Source organism: Danio rerio, chromosome 2 (assembly GCF_052040795.2).
Source record: "Danio rerio strain M-AB ecotype USA chromosome 2, GRCz13ab, whole genome shotgun sequence".
Classification (NCBI taxonomy): domain Eukaryota; kingdom Metazoa; phylum Chordata; class Actinopteri; order Cypriniformes; family Danionidae; genus Danio; species Danio rerio.
Window position 1 is genome coordinate 39,468,568 of NC_141022.1, and position 21,920 is coordinate 39,490,487.

The following is a 21,920-nucleotide window of genomic DNA, read 5'->3' on the forward strand; positions in this document are numbered from 1 at the left end:
GCAATTTCATTTTTAGTAGAGGGTAATTGCTATGTTTTTTTTAACCCTAGACAATGACCAGTACTGTTAAAAACCTTAAAGCAGTGGCCTCATACATATTACACACACATTTTGGCCAGTAATCTGATGAGAGTCAAACTGTTGATAGATTAGTGAGTTCTCGTTATCAGGTTTCACATTGTGTGAATGCTGGAAGTTCATATGGAAAGCTCATCTTTGGGTCCGGCACAAAATTAGAAGTACACACAAGTGAGTAATGAGATCTTTACCCAACTATTCATATTAAATATCATATTGTGTGCATAGTCAGACTTCAGATAATGTAATAATGTAGTAAATGTACAAAATGTTCTACTTATCTAAAATGTCCTAATAAGTGTCCTGTTTCCATTGGTTTTAATTGATTTGTTTTAAAATATTGTTTTAAAAAATACACAAAAATATATATATTTAAAAATTATTTTCTAATATTTGTTAAAATATTGTAAAAATGTTCTTTAAAAGCTTAGTGTAGTGGAGTGTAGTTAATCTTGAGTGTATTTAAAGAGCAGCTACTAAATGTTCTAGAGTTCAGTACTGTGTGTCTAATAACTATGGAGGGAAACTCATTTTTGCTCAAGGAACAAACCTGCTTGTTCTTGCAAGTAAGTGAGTTTGCCTTTATTTACTAAATAAATCATTATTTGCTATTATTATTAGACCTAGAAATTAAAAAGGTTTAAAATAGAAGAAGTTAAAGTAGTTTAAATTTGACAAGCAAGTCAGAAATTGTCCAGAAAAAGACTAGCCTTTTCAAGTATGTCAAGAAATGTTAAAAACTCTATCAGAATATAATATTTACACATTATGCTAGGTGACAGTGAGCTAGTTCATTTGCAGAGAGTTTTAGTTGTCAGCGTTAACACTGTGTGACTACTGGAAGTGGATATGGAAAGATAATCTTTGGTTTCGGCACAAAATTAGAAGTTCATACAAGTGAGTAATCGGACATCTATTCATCATATGCATTTTAAACTTTGGTAAAATTAATTTACAGTGTATTTGTTAATCACGCAACATAGTAACGGCAGTAAATTGTGCATAAAATTATAACCAACTTAATACTGTTCAATTCTGAAATTTACAGTTAGACTATAACAGAGACATTGAAATAATATTGTTGGCCAAAGTCAACATTTAAGTCTAATAAAGACTCCATAATTATTACGTTTATCTATATAAAGTAAATAAATGGATAAATGAATCTGCGTAAGTTTGAAATCCTGCAAATGTTAGTAGCATATGGTTGTTTTATGTGAGGGTGTAGAGTAATTGTTGAGGGAAAATGCAGTGTGTGACTGGATCTGGAAACTTTAAAATCATTTTTGGCTCTGGAACCAGACTTACTGTTGAAACAAGTAAGTCTATAACCCTTTTTGTGAAGATGTTTCGCATTTAAATAAGAAAATGGTCTTGAACATATTCAGTAAAAAAAAAAAAAAAAAATGGGAGATTTAATTGGAAGTACTTCAAATTTTTTACATACTACTTTATTTTTCTAATTTCAATTTAAGCTAGCTTTTTTATTATTAACTCTTTTATTAACTGATATAATATTAACATTCAAAACAAAGCAATAACACATGCATTGTCACTGTATAATATTTAGATTAATTACATAAAACCTTAGCGTACATATATAATAACAAAAACAAACAATTTACATAATATTTAAATAATGTGAAGAGTAATGCAAAGTGGAAATGCTACTTTCCACAATAGATCAAGAGATGACTGTTTTTTACATCTAAATTTGTACAGTTAACAGTATATATTGCAGTCTAACTTAGTCAAATGTCACATTTATTTTAACATTGTTCAAACACAAAAAAATACAGTTGACTTAAAATCACTGTGCAAGAGAAGCAATATTAATATAGTAAATAGAAATAATCTTTAATATTTTATAATGTAATTAAGAAAGTGTAGAATTCATAAAGTTTAGTTGACCACTGCTAAAGCATTATGGTATGTTGAGTAATTGTAAAGACCAGCAGCAGTGTGTGACTGTTGGTGGGAATTACAAAATCTATTTTGCTTCTGGGACTAAACTTCATGTTGAAACAAGTAAGTAATAAATACAATTATATAAATACAATTGTATTTATAATTTTAAAAAATCAATTCAAGAAAAAAATAGGACATATGGAGGAAGTTGATCATTTTATTTTAGAGATACTTTTTGTTCTTAGTTTGAAAAGTTCCATATAAATCGATATCAATGTACAGTATTATGGCCACAGAATATAACAGAACTCAATCACAACAAAGTATTAAAAGCTATTTTATTTTAGTTTGCAAAATGCTCATTAAACAATGTTAAATAGTCACAGCTTTACTGTCATGGTTGCTAACACTGTGTGTCATATTCTGAAAAGATCATCTTTGCACAGGGAACAAAGGTTACCATAAATTCAAGTAAGTAGAAACCAACAAATTATAAGGATTCAAAGATGCATTGTGCATTTTTTGTTGAACTTCAAACCAAAAGTCTATATTTTAACTATGCAAAATAATCATGGCTATGTCATACATTTTTATAGTATAATTAATGCATTCACACAGTTACTTAGGGCTTGTTTTTTTAGGTCTGATAGATTTTGCTATGCAGTCTAATAATGTGTGACGTATGGAAGTGGAGTAAATAAAATCATCTTTGGATCAGGCACAAAATTAATCATTAAAACAAGTAAGTTCATTTTAATTCCTGTTGAGAGTAGTTAAAAATAACACCAGCAATTTACGACAAGCCTTTTAAATGAACTTTTCCTAAATACATTATTTAACATAAGCTCCCAGGGAAAGATTACTAATATTAATTTCAGCATTTAGCAATAGATTTTTTGGACCAAACATATTAGTTGTGAACATTAGTAAATGTTTCTCAGCAAGAATAAACTACATTCCTTAATAAAGATTAATAAATACTCTTGCAAATAGATTGATCATTGTTAATCAGGCTAAACCATGCATTAAGTAAACAAAACGATACATTAAACTAGCTAAATTTGTTTTAAGTTCTATGTACTATATAGCAAAACCACACATGATGTAAAAAGTTTATGATGCTTGCCATGAGTAGTTAGTGTGTTTTAGTGTTGTCATGTATCTGTGTGTGACTGATAGCGGAGGATGGAAAGTAATATTTGGAAAAGGAACCAAACTAACCATCGAGTCAGGTAGTGTTTAATTTTCATAAATGGTTATTTTTATTTACCAGTACTCCAAAGAAAAAAGTGCCTGATGTAATCCAGTAATTTCATTATTTCTTATAGGTAAAAAATAAAAAAAATTACCCATTTTAACAGTATTATTAAAATAATTATATTTTGACCACAAAATACTTTTTAAAACTCATCCTTTTACTAATAAATGTAAAAAAAAATTGTCTTTTCACCACTGAATGTATTCAGGAGATATAGGTTTATTAAAAGGGGTAATGTATATGGTTGCTAACACTGTGTATCATATTCTGATAAGATGTACTTTGGTGAAGGATCAAGGCTTATTATAAATTCAAGTAAGTTAAAACAAAGTCATCAGAATTATTTAATTCTCATGATAAGTTAAGTGTTTTGTTTTTTTTCTGGTCAGTTTTTAAACCAAAATGTTTGATATCAAAGTAGCTTACGTCCTAATACAGCAATAGAAAAAAATAAGAAACCACTTTGAAATTCTCAGTTTCTCTGTTGTTTACATGTTTGAGTTAAACATTATTTAAAACAATAATTTTAATAATGATGATGTCTTTTAAATTTGAATAAACGTTTTGTAATTTACAGCATAAAGTAATAATTGGTCAAGAAATGTCATGTTTTCAGTCACACCAATAATCATTTTTTTAGAACTTTAGAAGAGTTCAAAAATAAAATCAGTATTTATTGTAGTAACCCTGATATCCAGTCAAAAGAGATGAAAACTTTTGTCATTTTGACCATTTGCCAGTTCACAAATTATTACAGTATGTTTTTAGCGTTTTTAGCATATTGAACCATGTTGCGTTGATGTGTCAGCTCTTAAACCATTTTTTGTTGTGAGGTTTTTCATTGTGTGAAAACTGGTGGATACGGAAAGATAATTTTTGGAGCTGGAACTAAATTAATAGTTGCAACACGTAAGTGAACAATCTTCCAGTTTAATAAGTTTTTATTTAATTTTTGAGATTGCTTCGATTGTTGATTTCTATACGTTTTGTTTAAAGCCGCATCATCATAATTGTTTTAAAGTTCATCACTAAAGTTGCAAATATCATCATGTATTGCATACAATTATAATAGTTCACACAATGGCACTCATTACATAAAAAATACGAATGCTAAGTTTATGTAAAGCCACGTAGCTGTGTGTGACTAACAACGTGGGACGTATGATGTTTGGAAAAGGAACAAAACTTATTGTTGATTCAGGTATTGCTAAAATCTATCTTCGAATCATTCATTTGTATTATTTATTGTGCAGTTTGTTTGTGGTTGTGAAAACCGGTGAATGTCAAAAGGTTATCTTTGAAATAGAAACAAACCTGATAGTAAATGTGCTTAAGCTTATCTACAAATTTGCCATGATAAATCAGTCTTTATCTTTAAATACACTAAAATATTCATTCAGAATTAGCAGCACACAATACAATATTGACAGTGAACTTAAGATATTAAATTGACAGAAATAGTACTTTCTTTATTTCAGAATAATTAATTTATACCTTAAAAAACTGTATTTACAGTGGCGTTTCAGAGATTACGATTAGTCAAAAAAAAAAACATTCTCTTGAGATTTTTGAAATGATGTTTCCTGTTGTGTGAATGTGGGATTGGAAAAGATCATTTTTGGGAAAGGCACACAATTACTAGTTGAATCAAGTAAGTCTGTTGCATCAATCAAACCGAAATGTAAAGTTGGTGTTATAGTGTTAAAATATACTTTTGATATGCACAAGTTTTGATGCTGTTTCATGTAGATATGAACAGTTTGGATGCAAAAATCTCAAATTACTAACTGAAACTGTCTTCAAAACTGAGCTTTTTTACCAGGCTCTTGTATGTAGGCTGAGTAATTTCACATTTGTATGGCAAAGAATAAGTTTTTTCATTGTCTTTAAAATGAAATGACTCATAAACATGAGAGTCTGAGAACATACACCACTTAAGATTTTTTTTGCATTTGAACGCTTTATATAGACGGTAGTTAATGTTGACCAACATGTAAGGTATCCAATTCCAAATATACATTTAAAAAGATTTTGAGAATTTTTTGTCATACAGAAGTTTTACTTATAATTTAAATTACACCTAGTAATTGCTTAGGTGTTTATTACAGTGTGTCTTATTCAGGGGGCAAAATAATACTTGCCTCTGGAACATCATTGACTGTTCATTCAAGTAAGTCAATATGAACTAATACAAATTAAAAAGAGATTGCTATTAGTATTGTTATTTAGTAACAGTAATACACTTCAAAAGCTTTTAAGCATGTTTTAGTAAAAAGAGACTTGAAATGTGTGCTTTTAAATAATCTCATTTCGTAATTATCTCTAATGATTATAATCAAATCAAAAGACCATATATTGCCAGAACTCTATAATACAGTAGATATTGCTTAGAATTTAACTATTGTGTGACACGTGCTGACAAAATTGTATTTGGTCAAGGCACAAAGCTTAATGTCGATTACAGTGAGTATTTAAATACATTACATTTGTCACTGCTGATAGTTAAAACCGTAATTTGCATTTTATATGCACAGCCAAGTGTGAGATTTTAGGTTTTAAATAGGTAAAGGTTTATAATACAGTAGCTTTAAAACATTAAATCCCAATATAACCTTTAAGACTTTACCATTATCAGACAAAAACATTTAAAATACCAAAATACAAGTATTCTCAGTTTTTAATCGAAACATATTTCAAACACATTATCCTCAGTTGATGGTAAACTGGTGGTGTTTTCGTCATGATTGTTTGTGTTGTGTGGATGGTTCTGGAAGAAAGATCATCTTTGGTCAAGGGACAGCTTTAACAGTTCAGTCAAGTAAGAGATTTTTAGTTTCCATTTTAATATTACATTTTAATTTCCTCAATGCTCAATTTAAAAAATGTTGGAAAAAAAAGTCTGAAAGTCCAAAAATCTGTTGATACATAAGCCTTTCAACACATGTACACAAACAATATTCATAACTCAATTAGAAAAAGTTATTAGAACAACTAAAAAAAAATTTCCATTGACACAAAGCTAATTTCTTGATAAGTTTGCATTTGATTTATTCTGTAGATTTAAGTTTGATTATATTTTTATTCCAGACCTTTTTTATTTCAAATTTTTTAGATTGTGGTTTTTCCTTTAATGCCAAATTGTCAATTACAATTCTATAAATAATTCTACTCACATTCACTGATAAAGTAAAAAAATACCATCCCATATCACAATAGTTTAACTAAATCACACAGTGGCTCTGATACATAAATAATAATCTTATGTTTTTGTAAAGCCACATAACTCTGTGTGACTATGACTACAATGGGACATATGATATTTGGAAAAGGAACAAAACTTACTGTCCATTCAGGTATTGTATATCATCAATAATAATTCCGCATTTGATGTTTATATTTACTTTCTTTTTTTAAAAAAGCTTAATATTTTTCCACCAGTCATGTTTTCATAAGTCAGAGGTTATAAATTATATCTATAAATTCAAATGTATTTAAGCTAGATGTAAATTCACGTAGGTGATGTCATGCAAATATTCAAATGAGAAATAACAAGCATAACCAATTCCAAATTTCCAACAAAACAATAACATTTTGACACATTTCAACCTTATATTAACAATATTTTGTATTTTATTATTATTTAAGTGTTAAGAAATGTGGATGTTCACATTTGGCAGACAATTTTTCAAAAAGACTGGAATTGCAATGAATTTGATCAATTATTGCATCCATTTGTGATTGAAACCTTGACCTTTAATGTTAGCTCCATGATCTACTATTTAAACTTTCTATAGATTGTCATTATAAATTGCATTAATTCCGGAATGCAACTCACAAGTAATTGCTGAGGTGTTTGCTGCTGTGTGACTTATTCAGGGGACAAAATCATATTTGCCTCTGGAACGTCATTGACTGTTCATTCAAGTAAGTGAATATATGCTAATAATGCAGTTAATCGGACAAATACAATCAATAATGCAGTTAATCTGACAAAATAACTCAGAACTGAGTATTAGATATTGCCATGGTTTGAAATATTGTGTGACTCTTGCTGATAAGTTGATATTTAGTCAAGGCACAAAGCTGAATGTCAATTACAGTGAGTAAATTTCACATGTTTTCTGAATGAAGCATTTATAACATTTCAAATTGTAATTCTGTTGTTTGTTTAATAGTTTAAAACTATTTTTCAAGTTAATAACTTGGATGTGCAGACTATAGAGGTTATGTGCAATTAAAATTAAATATTTTAATTCAAAAATTATTATTCATAGTATAAAATGCATATCTTTCAATATCCAGTTATAGACTCTAAGCTGTTTTTGCTGTGAGGTCAGTTAGTGTGTGAATGATGGGACCTGGAAGCTTCATTTTGGAAAAGGGATGACTTTATATGTGCAGTCAAGTAAGAGATTTATTCATTCGTTTACAAAGTGTAATAAACTGCGTATAATATAATTGTTTAGAATAAGTAAACCAAAGAAGAAAAAAAGTACAAAAAAAGCCTTTCAGTTTTATACAATGATAGAAGAATGTTTAAATATCCAAATTAATCTAATCTCAATTAAATAAACAAATATATTTTATTTTAGAGTTTATAATTGACCCATATTTATTAGTTATTTATTTTAAAAAAAAGTATTAGTCTGCAACGTAATCTAATTATATTTAATTTAATATTCTAATGAATACTACTGAAAAATAAATGCTAATTTAAAAAATTTAATTTATCTTGATAGATTATAAACAACTATGTATTGCAGTAGTCTTGGTAAACTGATAATGTTTTTGTCATGAGTGTTTGTGTTGTGTGGATGGTTCTGGGCTGAAAATCATTTTTGGTCAAGGAACAACTTTAATAGTTGAATCAAGTAAGAGACTTTTACTTTACATTTTAAAAGTATCTACTAGAATCTATTCAATAAAATGTTTTAAAATCAATTTAACCTCATGTACATAGATGAAGACACGTGTTTATGAATTACAAGTTATTATCACTAGCAAACAAATAACATCATCAGAGATACAAATGTGTTTTATTGACTATTAATATATATTTTGAGAAAATAATGATGTAAATGTAGGCCTTGTAAACTCTAAGGAAGAGCTTTTGGAAGAGGTGCTTGTTACTGTGTGAATGCTGCAACACAAAAGATCGTCTTTGGATCTGGAACAAAAGTATTCATAGAAACAAGTAGGACATTTTGTTCTATTTTACATATATGCTTTACTCTTTAAAGGAAAAAACATATAGTATTTAACAGCAGAGATTTATTTACAGTAGTCTTCAAAAATGAAAAACAGACACGTTTTTTTCAAATTGTAAAATATAATAAATAAAATCTAATTCATTAGATTTCTAAAAAATCAAATATCTAGCTAACATATTTACGCAATATTTAGTTCTACAGTTACCAATAAAAATGTGACCTCTGGTTCATGGTAAACCAGTAAAGTTTTTTGTCATGATTGTTTCTATTGTGTGGATGCTGGTGGAGGGAGAAAGATCATTTTTGGTCAAGGAACAGCCTTAAAAGTTGAATCAAGTAAGATTTTTGAATTTTAGCATAAATGAGATGCACACTTTTTTAAAAACAAATAAATAAATAAGCTATATTTTACCATTGTCAAACTTTTAAATATGTATAAATAATGTATTCATCAAACCATGTTTATTTTAATAACAGGCCAAAGGCTTACGCATAATGTAAACTTTACTAATTATGTCCTCACGAACATTTTGTCTGAGTGTTTGTTACTGTGTGAATTATGGGAACAACAAGATCACTTTTGGAAGTGGAACAAAACTGACAGTTGAATCTCGTAAGACACTTTTTCTTCTTTATTGTACCATTTAAATACCTACACTAAAATTTATATCATTGTTTTATTGTAAAATATTGTAATATTGTAAAATTCTTTCTTATCTTAAGTCAATAATACTATTTTAAATAAGATTTATTATATAGTAGTTTAATATTTAGGAGTTTTATAGGGTTTTAAATGTTTAGTAAAGTTACATTATGACTAATTTTGTCAGATCATATATTATATCACATTATATGAAAATATATTATATTATCTTTTAAAATACCATTCAAAAATGACAGTTGCTGACATTACACAATATTAAAATATCATATAAAATAAAATATTAGGAAAAAGCACTGTTTATAATTGAAACAAAAGAAGATATAGTGCAAAGAGTTAGAGTAGATTGTTTAGCCAAAGCAAGTTTTTGTGAAGGCTGCTTAGATTGTGTGACTTTGAATGCAAACAAGATCATCTTTGGAGAAGGAACAATGCTACATGTAAAAGCAAGTAAGACCCTGATCATAATTTCATAATTAAAACTTCTGTTTGTGTTCAGAGGATTGCATTTGTGAATTTTAAGTTATATTAGGTGTTAGAAGTCATTGGAAATGAATAATGACAATAGTAGGAATCGCAGTTGTGAATGTAAAAGTTGTGGTGTTCAACACAGTGTGAATTACAATAAGATCACTTTCGGTCAGGGAACACAGCTTTATGTTTACTCCAGTAAGTACTTTATATTATACATTTATTAATGCATGTAGATATGCAAATAAGCAGGAAGGAAGGAAAAATTAATAATATCCTGATTACCGATATGTGATGACAGTCGCATTCTGTAGCAAAGTCATAAAATAAATGATAAAAAATGTCATTGAATTTGGCGAATAATAACCATGAAGCAAACAAAAAGTAAAGTATGGTTTTTAGAATTTGTAAAATGTTCGAGTTCTTAATGTGCGTCAAGAGTTTTTGCTCAGGCTTTTGTTAGTGTGTGAATTACGACAAGATCTTTTTTGGAGCTGGAACCAAACTAATCATGGAATCTCGTAAGACCAAAACATTTTTTCCTTCTTAAATCATCTTATTAACATCATAATTATTTAATATTAATACATAATACAACAATAAAATCTCTCAATGTTTGTAGTATTTTTGTGTTGCGTTCAACTGTATAAGTTCAACTTTATAAACTTAAAACTGAATAAGTAAAACAATGTAACAGAGTAATGCTAGCAAATTTAATCTGAATAGCATGAATGAATTGCAGAACATTTAGTATTTTCATTAATAGATTTTAGTCACGTTAATGAATAAACTGTAACATAAATTGTAATATTCCAAGAATTGTAAGTTTGTAAGAATCCAAATTATTTTGGAAGTCGTGTATCAAGTTTTTGAAGTTAACCAGATCGCTGTGTGACAACTGGAGTAAAGATAATATTTGGAAGGGGTACTCGACTTATTGTGGAGTCAAGTAAGTGATTTAATTTCAGCAAACTTTTAATTAATAAACTATTAATAAACTATTAATTAATTAAATTAATGAAAGCCCAAAAAATCTATTTATGCTTTGGTTCACAGAGATGGTCAAACAATTATATGTTCAAACGTTCCAAAAATTATCATTTGTGCATCACCACTGAGGATGGAAAGGTTACAGTTTTGTTGTAAATTATTAGATTAGTTGTATAAAAAGTGGAACAAAAAATTTTTGAAGAAGGAACCCATCTCAAGTTTCAAGAAGTAGTGTCTTTATATACAGTAGTGTTCACAAAAAATAAAATAACATTTTTTTCATTTGAGTTGAATATCAGAAGAAAAAAACATAGTGGACTCATTTGTGGTTAGTTGTATAAGTAATTGTAATGTAGTTTGTGTCTGTGTGACTGCTGGTAACAAGATAATCTTTGGAAAAGGAACACAAGTTCATGTTGAAACAAGTGAGTGAAACAGATTGATCATTTATTTATATTTAAACAGTGAGCTCAAATGTTTTATATGTCTGGTAACATGGCAGAAAATATTTAGGAAACCTGTTTGAAAACAGTCCTTATTCAATTGAAGATTTTAAAACCACACACTTAACCCCATACTGTTTAAAAACTTTATGTGCAGTATACAGTATATCTTCATGTGTCACAGTATATGAGAAACATTAAATGTTATTGGGATTCCCTTTATTGTTGATAGCTTTATTAGTGTGTGAATGACACGGCATTCAAAGTTATTTTCGCAAGTGGAACTTTGCTCTCAGTGGAATCCAGTAAGAAACGTATTTTTTCCCAATGAACTTAATTAAATGAACTTCATTTACAATAACCACACTGCTTGTTTTTTAATAGTTTAATTTAATGAAAATGTATGTGTAAAATCACTGATGTGATTGATGTTATATGAGAAAAATCACTCATCTTTACTGTATATTGGATGTTGAATGTAAAATAAGTCAAAATCTGCACACTAAGCTAAATGTTGATTACGAGTATTTAAGTGCTTCACACATTCATCTCTGATGATAGTGTAGTCATCAACACTATCTAAAACAACGTCTTAAATGTAATCAGAATTTTTAAATTAGATTTTTCAGAAATTAAAATCCAGTGAGACACAATGTGAATGTTTTTTATGTATATGCAGTAAAAAACAGTGTTTACTCAGTAAATTACTCAATATGTTTCGGTGCCAGATTGTAGAAAAGAAATGTTTTTGCTGTGAGGTCAGTTAGTGTGTGAATGATGGGACTAGGAAGATTCATTTTGGAAAAGGGACGACTTTATATGTGCAGTCAAGTAAGAAATTTAGTTTTATTTAAAAAAAAAAGTGTTTAAAGTTGCCTAGAAAATAATAGTTTGTAATTGCTAAAAAAAAAAACTTTTTATACAATTATAGAATGTTTAAAATAACTAAATAAATCTAATCTTAAATAAATGAACTAATACATTTAACTTTAACGTTTATAATTAATGCATATTTCAAACACATTAGCATCAGTTAAAGTTACCCTGGTGGTGTTTTTGTCATGATTGTTTGTGTTGTGTGGATGGTGCTGCAAGAAAAATCTTTTTCGGTCAAGGAACAACTTTAACTGTTCAATCAAGTAAGAGACATCTAATTTATAATAACGTATATATATTTTTCATTTCACCAGACACTACTTGTATTTTTTAAAGTTGATTAGTAAGACTTTGATTACATGTCCACAAAAGGTTATTCAATCTGAACAAGTCAGATGAAACAGAAATGAGTCTTTTAAAATAATCGAACAAATGAAGCAAAACTATTTAGTTGAAAATAACATTGATTTTGAAAGAAAGGTTTTGGAAGTGGTGTTTGTTACTGTGTGAATGACGCAACACGAAAGATCATCTTTGGGTCTGGAACAAAACTATTCATAGAATCAAGTAAGAAAACATTTTTGTGCTTATATATACAGTATATGTAGTTATTGTACTCTTTAAACCTATTTCACAGCCAATAAACTAATATTTAAGCTCATATTTGAGTCTTGGACAACATCAACCATTCGAAAAATAATATCATTCTTTTGATTATTCCTGTTGTAGTCCTGACCCATAGAACAGTAATAGCTGTATGTCCAGGAGAAATATTAGGTAGCCTAAACATATTGTGTTGTGAATAGGGGTGTGCAATATGACAAGTTTTGATTGTGGACGATTAAAATGTCAATACATGCATCTCTGTCTTAGTATACCCATTTTACAACACACCGTTATTTCAAATCCAATATTAACTCAGCATTAGTCTCAGCACGTATTCGTATTGACAAAACTATGTTAGTTTCATTTATTTTAACCTCGGTTAAACATTAACAGCAAATGCAGAGCCACATTTTTTTTTTCGAGCGCACATACCTGAGGAAAGCCCTTTACACAGCTTCAAATTACAAGATTAGGCTATCTTTAAAGACTGATCGTGCCAGATATACATATAAGCACATTTAGTTACTGTGTCTAAACTGAATGGAAACTACAGTTAATAGAAAAATGAATGTGTGATGTGCAGGTCCTAAAGTGTGAGCCGACTAATAGTCTCAACATTCTGCCACTTGACATTGAGTGATAATTCACCTCAAAATTTGTATTCTCTTAATATTTGGTCACTCTGATGATGACCCTGATCTGTATTAATTTATTACTATCCATTCGACGTTAATAAAACAGCAAAGCATTTGAAAGAATCATGATAAAATCGTGATAATCATGGGAAAATTGTGCTATGATATTCTCGCACACTTAATTGTGATAAGTTTATATTTGGTCAGAGAATGCATTTACTTGTCTATTTTAAGAAGTATAAAAGACATATTCATGTTAGTTATAATGTTGCATCATATCACATTGCCATTGAGTAAAAATCCCAAAGTAAAATTGTTACTGTTAATTGTTAATTGTTAATGTTTTGTTCAATTTAAGTCATTGTTCAAACGTAAAACAGTTCAGTTTTTGTCATGATTGTTTGTGTTGTGTGGATGCTGCTAGGAAGATCATTTTTGGTCAAGGAACAACTTTAATAGTTGAATCAAGTAAGAGACTTTTAATTTGTCTTTAGTGTTATTTTGGTCATAATAAGTTTGCAGTTTTATCAAAAAAACAAACAAAAAAAAAACGTTAATTGTATTTAAGCTATTGACACTTGAAAATTATACACTTTTTGAAGATATATTTATTGTATATTGTTTCAGTTTCAATATATCATTAATGCAATTTATTCCTCAAACAAGAATTATTTGCATTGATAAATTATCAAAACATTCTTTCACATATGTACAGTATATTGTAGACTTGTGTACTTTATGAAGGGCATCCTCAAGAAAATTTTGTCTGATGTTTGTTACTGTGAGAATTATGGCAACAACAAGATCACCTTTGGAAATGGAACAAAACTGACGGTTGAATCTCGTAAGACACTTTTATTTTTTAGTATATTATATAAATGCTCAATAGACACTGAAATTATTATCTAGATACTGCAATAGTCAAAACATGTTTCCATACTGTAGATCAATATCAGTAAATGCAAAGAAAAAAAGCTATAATAAACTATTAGCCTGTGTTAGATTATTAAACAAGTCATGTTAGTTTAAATTAAATGAAAACGTCTTATTTTTGCTTAAAGACTGATCTAAAGTAGTGTGAAAACACTACCATAAAGTATTTAATAATATTTTGTTCATAATTGTAATTGAAAAATTAATCGTATATTTGAAGTTTAGGAACGGTTCAGAAAATTAGATCTGTTTTGCCAAACCAGCACAGATGCAGTTTTTGTGAAGGCTGCTTATATTGTGTGACTTTTGGTGCAACCAAGATCATCTTTGGAGCTGGAACGATGTTATATGTAGAAGCAAGTAAGAGCCTGATTATATTTGCGTAATTTAAACTGTTTGTGTCATTAGTGTTTTCTATAGGTGTCAAGTTTTATGGGGATAGTTTACTCGAAATGGAAAATTTGTCCCTTTGCTCACCACACAGTTGTTCCAAACTTTCATGAACTTGTTTTTTGTGTTGAGAATATTTTGAAGATTCCCATTTACTTCCATAGGTTAGTCATATTATCCAAAATTGTTCAAAAATGTTCACCAAGAGAAAGTTGACTAATAGATGACCAGTGAAAAATATTTGTGCAAACCTTTAAAACAAAAAATAAAATTGGAAATAATTATTCTTAGCACCACAGTTGTTGAGTCCAGAAGTTGTTGTTCTGGTGTTCAACACTGTGTGAATTACGGCAACAAGATCATATTTGGTCAGGGAACACAGCTTTATGTTTATGCCAGTAAGTACAATGTTTTATTTTATAATGAAAATGTTATGTTTTGCGTTAAGATATGATATAAAAACTGTCTCATTGAAATTGTAAAAAAAGGTAATTATTTGCATTGCAATGCAAAGAGCATTTCAAAATGCATGTTAGATATAATGATGCTTTGAGCTTCTTATCACATTTCCATTGATAACATATCAAATAATATTTAATTTATAATACATATATTCTGTTGCACATTTAGTGACAATCAAAATCATTTAGAGTATGACCATTTTTGACTATTTAAAACACAATTTAAATAATCTTAAGTAAAAAATTTTGTTAATATTATACAAATGGCATTACTAACTGTGAACTTTACAATGTCTTGGCAAAAGTAAAAATAATATCCATTACTGCTTTCAATGTTGGACTTAAAACATCAAAACTAAATAATAATAAAAAGCTACAAAGAAGTAAAAACTTTTTATGATTCTTACAAATGTTGAACTTTTAAATGTCCGTCAAGAGTTTTTGCTCAGGCTTTTGTTAGTGTGTGAATTACAACAAGATCACTTTTGGAGCTGGAACCAAACTAATTGTGGAATCTCGTAAGACCAAATCATTATTTCTATCTTAAATCATCTTACTAACACAATATTTTTTTATTGCATTAATTAAGAGAATCTTAAGACTCTTCTTGCGTTGCATTTATACTATACAAGCTGAAAAACAGTCCAAGAATGACATTGAAAAAGTGTTTTTGATTTTAATGATTAAACAGATCAAAGTGATATTAAAACGCTAATGTTATTAATGAATAGTAAAACAACTGTTTTACTAATTAAACATATATATTAGTACATTTCAGTCATGTTGATGAATAATTAAAAGTTTTTATTTAAAATTAAAGTTTACATAATTATTGTAATGATTAAAGCTACACATTTTTGGAAGTCGTGTATTTGGTTTTTGTAGTTATCCAGATCGTTGTGTGACATCTGGAGTAAAGCTAATATTTGGAAGTGGTACTAGACTTATTGTGGAGTCAAGTAAGTAAATTATTTTCAGCAAATAAATATTTCCTTAGTTTTATACCTGTTCAACTAATATTTTGGTATGCTAATATAAAAAAAAATCAGAAAAAAATCTTGATGATGATATATTATTGTTAAAGGTTATGGTAAAATGTGACAACTTAAGTCCATGTGTTTACATTCTATTAATATTCATATTATTCTCACTAACCTTTGATTATAACCTTGGCCCTGAGTTTTATTAATCGCGATTACATATTGATAAGGCAACAACACAATCATCTTATACATTCAGACAAAAGTTTTTGCGAAGTTTTTGCATTGTAGTTTGTGTCTGTGTGACTGCTGGTTACAAGTTAATATTTGGAAAAGGAACACAAGTTCACGTTGAAGCGAGTGAGTGAAACTTTTTTTGTCATTTATATGCATATAGTGTTGCATGACATTTTAATTGTATTTTTAAAAGTAGAATTTTATTTCTTTTAATCTACTTTATTGTTTGAGGAACAAAACATGGAATCCATAGAGAACGCATAAAAATACTATTTTTCCAACCCATCTACCTTTTGAATAAATCTAATTGTCATGAAAAATATTACAACTTCTCCACTCTTTTAGTGGAATTCTAAGAAACCCATTTGAAACAACCTGTTTAAAAACAGTCATTATCAGTTAAGATTCTCTCTTTAATAATGTTATATGCATTTAATATAATATAATGTAAAATAATGTAATGGAGTATATCACAATTAAACACAAATTCGGTTTTGATCTTGAAATGTTTTTGGGACCCCTTTATTGTCAAGAGTTTTATCAGTGTGTGAATGATGGGATGTACAAACTCATTTTTGCACGTGGAACTTTTCTCTCAGTGGAATCTAGTAAGAACCCTATTTTTTCCCCTCATCTAATTAAACAAGTTAATTAAACATTACTTTGCTTTAATTGTTGTTTACATAATTCAATGTAAGATCACCAGAGTATTGGTGTGGCATGAATTAATATAGAAAAAATTATAAATAGTACCCATACCAAATATAGTGTTTGCATAATATTCTATAACTAATTGCACATACACTTATGTTAGGATTAGGAGTTAGGATGATAAGTTACTGATAGCCTTTATATCAGTGTGTGACATCATCGGGAGTAGGAAAAGTTATGTTTGGATCCGGGACCCAGTTAAAAATTCAAATTAGTGAGTAAAATGCTTAATCTTATTATGTTTGTGTTTTGTTTACTTATACACATGATGTGCACTGTGTTTGTCTTACGGTTTTGTCATTGAATAGTTTTTGTGCTGTGGTTAATTAATGTGTGTATGTCGGCAATAAGATTGTGTTTGGAAGAGGGACACAATTATATGTCACTGCACGTAAGTCATATTACTTTTTGTCTTCAAATATTAAAATATCTCATAATTTGTAGTTTGCCAGCGCAGATGCTTTGACAAAAAAAAGAAAAGAAAAGATGGAAATGACCAAATGTGACTACCACATTTAAAAATGAACAAAACTTTCAATAATAAAGCTAATAAATTATATAAATATAAAAAAAATACTAGCCCTAATTATCATCTGATCATACTAATTAATTAGGTAAACCCAAATATATCAGCACCAAACATGTTATCTGTTCATAGACTGAAATATAGGTTATTTATTTATTGTACCTAATAAATAACTTGAATGATCCATAGTTACTCATAATAAAACACACATTTTATAAAACACAAATGTAGCTAGTCATTCATGTTAAATTATGTACACTCAATCTACTAAACAAGTTTAGATGTTTTCGTTATGGATTCAGGATGTGTGTGACTGTTGGTCAAAAGATAATCTTTGCTACCGGAACAACTCTGACTGTACGAACACGTAAGTTTATTAATGCAAATTCCACAAATTCCACAAAAACACAATCCACCACTGATTCTGAACATTTAATAACTTAAATGTTATTGGATGGTTTAATTGATTTCATTTGTTATCCATGTAATACGATGCCTACTTCATAACTGGTATGATCTAGTACATTTTTGTATAAGTAAAAATTGACAAGTCATGTTATGCAAAATTAACAAGAAATTGTGTTCACAGTACTGTACTACTAATAGTATACTAGTTTGTGTTATTTCTGCATTTGAACTGTGACTTATAGAACCAGAAACTTTACTTTTGGCTAAAAGTAAATTGATTCTTTATTCAAGCGAATTATTATTTTAAAGTCAATTGTGTTCAAGTTTTTTTATGCCCAAGTGAAATACAGATATGAAATGATTATAAACTTGCATTTTTTTTTTGATTAGTGCACAATGTCTCCAGGAACAGAGCAGTTAGCATTAGGTATTTGTGATGGAGTCATTAGTTGTGTGAATGACGGAGTTAGAATAATATTTGGCAAAGGAACAGAACTCAAAATACAACAAAGTAAGTTCGATTTTTCTGCAGTCTTATCAATTGTGTTCTCTGCATAACCATGTTTTGTAGATAGTGTTAAATAAATCAGCTTAATATTTTGTCCATACAATACAAAATCAAGAATGCATATACAACTCAAATATATTTTGAAGTAGGGTAATGTGCAGTTTTTGCTTGCACGGTTTTCATAGTGTGACATCAAACTGGAAAGTAATTTTTGGTTCAGGAGTTAAACTACAAGTTGAGCAAAGTGAGTACTATTTAAAACACAGAAAACTAGAGATGTTTTTTGTTTTGTTTTAGCTCTCAATGAGAAATCGTTGTAATGTTGTTGATGTTTTTAAGCTTTTAAATGTTTTCATGAATTTTATACAAATTTATCGACAATTACTGTAAAAAAAGTACTGTAAAATTTACAGTAACTTACTGGCAATTTTGGAAATTTACAAACAGATTACTAAATATTTAAAATTTTTCTGTATTTTTTACATTACAGTTGCAATTATTTATTTACAGTGCCTCTGTAAATTGCCAAAATTTCCAGTAACCAAATATGCCAGTGTTTTATTTTTTAATAAATTTTTTCATAGTGTAGCAATTACTGACTTTAATATGTGGTTCCGCCTGATCAGAAGTTTCATTTTTGATTATTTTAAAATTTTGGTAAAGTTTGGTCAGACCCTAATAGAGAGCATTAGGCAGATGAGTTTTTGGTGCATGTCTAAAGACTGTGTGAATACTGGCTATAAGATTATCTTTGGCACTGGAACCAAACTTATCATTCAAACAAGTAAGTTTCGTTTTAAACTACAAAAATAATATAGCATCATAAACTGCACATAAAATACAAAAACTAAACAGAAAATACTATATATTTTATTAATTATTTGATCTACTAAAATTAACTAGAAAATGAAAATTAACTAGAAAATTAAACTCAATTAGATTTAGTAAAAATGTATTAATTCTCTATCATATATTATATAATATGCTATAAAATGAATATTGGCCTCTTTGAAATTTGACACCAGTTTTTGGTTCACACTGTATGGCTGTGTGAATAACGCCAATAGGATTTTCTTTATTAAAGGGACAAAACTCATCATAGAACCACGTAAGTTCAGATATTTCTAAGAATTAATTGTTATTGGTTTATTATATATATTATATTGGTAGTATTATAGTAAATTACAGCAAAAAAATATATTGACATTTTGTAAAAAAAAAACTTGTAGGTTATTTATTTTAACTTAATACAGGCAATAAAATTATGAACAAATATGCATTGTATTGTTTTCAAAGTATCAAAAGCTAAATAACTGAATAATTTATCTGTGCTTTTAATGATGGATGCAAGTAAGATAGTTGTTGGTTATTATATTAATGCACAAAAATGAATTAAGCTTAATGAAAATGACATTAAGTAACAACAAATGTCTTTACACTATAACTTACCAAACACATACAAGTTACTGTAGTGAGTAAATATACTGTGTGAATCAAGGAGGATACAAGCTGATATTTGCTTCTGGGACAAAATTAACTGTTAATTCAAGTGAGTTTATCTTATTTCTTTAAGTCATTCTTTTACATAAAAATGTAGCACTAAAATAAAATATAGTTGCAAACAATTGTTTACAAATGTAAAACGTTTGATCGGACAAAGGTTGGTAAATGGAAAAAATGCATCATTCATTTTGTTAATATTGCAAGTTGTTACATTTCCAAATGATCAAAGGTGTTATAATGGTATTCAATAATTATGTTGAGAATAGTTTTTTTGCAATAGATGCAGATAAGTGTTTTCGGTATGACAAATATGAAATTTAATAACTTGGGTGGATGCAAGTGTGATGGTTGTTATTATATTTATGCACAAAATTGTATTATGCTTAAGGAAAATGACAATAAGTAAACAAATAACAAATAACAAATACACCATAACTTACCAAAACACACACACTCTTTACTGTAATGACTAAATATACTGTGTGAATCAAGGATTTGGCAAACTGACATTTTCTTCTGGGACAATATTAACTATTAATTCAAGTGAGTTTTTCATTTTTTTCAGCATTTGTTTATGTTAACTTTAATACAAAGATCAATAATAGAAGCATTCACGGTTTAAAATAAAACATTGAAAAGTCAAATATTATTGGAAAACAATAACCAAACAACCATTGTCTTTACATCTGACAAGCACTGTTAAAGTTGCATTATTATTTGATAAAATAATATTAAGGAAATATATTAATAATGTCTGACAACGTTTAAAACAGGGCTAGATGTTTATGTTATGGAGTCAGCTTATGTGTGACTAATGCTCAAAAGATAATCTTTGGGACGGGGACAACACTCACTGTACAAACACGTAAGTTTACACTTCTACATTAATATAAACCCATACATGTAGAAATACTGAACTTCAAAACTGACATTAAACATAATAATGTTTTGTGTTACATCATTTCATCACATTGCAGCTTTCTGTCTATTAAGAAAAAATCATATTTAAATAATTTAAACTGTTTATAACTTGTTAAAACCATTTCACATATCTAAATATGACACTAAACAAAAGCTTGCTTGTTTTAAATGGACATGAATGTTTGCAATAGTGTAGCAATTTAAGGGTTTTGAGTTAATGGTTAATGACTGTGAATACTGGATATAAGATGGTCTTTGGAAAAGGGACCAAACTTGTCGTACAAATGAGTGAGTTTTATAATTGGATTTGTAATTGAACTTTATTGATTTTTCTTTTTTGGACACCATTATAATAATTATAGTTTTAATATACAATTGGGTGCTAAGTTCCAAACATTTGGAAACATCTATTTTATAGTTTAACACAAATAACCACAGCTATTGACAAAATGATGTTGTTGTTGTTTTTTTTTTTACAAAAAGCATAATTGTCGTTCATGTTTACACTGCCAATTAAATGACATTTCACAACACCAGCTCAGTTTTAAAGCTCGTAACACTTTGAACAAGGCTAGATGTTTTTGTTATGGATTCAGCATATGTGTGACATTTGGTCAAAAGATAATCTTTGCAACAGGGACAACACTCACTGTACAAACACGTAAGTTTATCAATGAAAATTTCATTATCAGTAGCTTGAAAATACAATTCACTGCTGATTTTGAGCATTTGTGAACTTTAATTTTACTGTACGAATTTAATACAATAGTTGGTGTTATGGACAGTTTTAATGTTTTTCGTTACAAAACATAAATGCAGCTGATCATTAATACCAAATACTACAAAGAATCAGTTATTTACATTGTGCAAATATTCCGGTCATTATGTAGATGGAGGTAAACCAAGTTTTTCATTTGACCAATATCAAATAGACTTTATTCACAAACTGTATTCTTAACAGTTTATAGAAGATGGACAGTCTTAGTAAATATATTGATACACAAAGTATACAAAACATAAAGCTGCCATTAAAAACACCACATGTTTATGCTCTGAAACATAGCGAAAACAGACACAAGTTACTGTAGTGAGTGAATATACTGTGTGAATCAAGGATTTAACAAGCTGATGTTTGGTTCTGGGACAATATTAACAGTCACTTCAAGTAAGTTTTTAACAAATTACTTTAAGTACTTTAAAACTTTA

At 28.5% G+C, this 21,920-nt stretch overlaps 1 gene segment (V, D, J or C); it reads left to right on the top strand.

Moving 5' to 3' along the window:
* Positions 1–3,127: 3,127 nt before the first annotated feature.
* Positions 3,128–21,920, top strand: part of trac (T cell receptor alpha constant) — a 36,599-nt gene continuing 17,806 nt past the window's right edge. Inside the window, 1 exon segment of the C gene segment in view lies at positions 3,128–3,218. Coding sequence covers positions 3,143–3,218 — 76 coding nt within the window.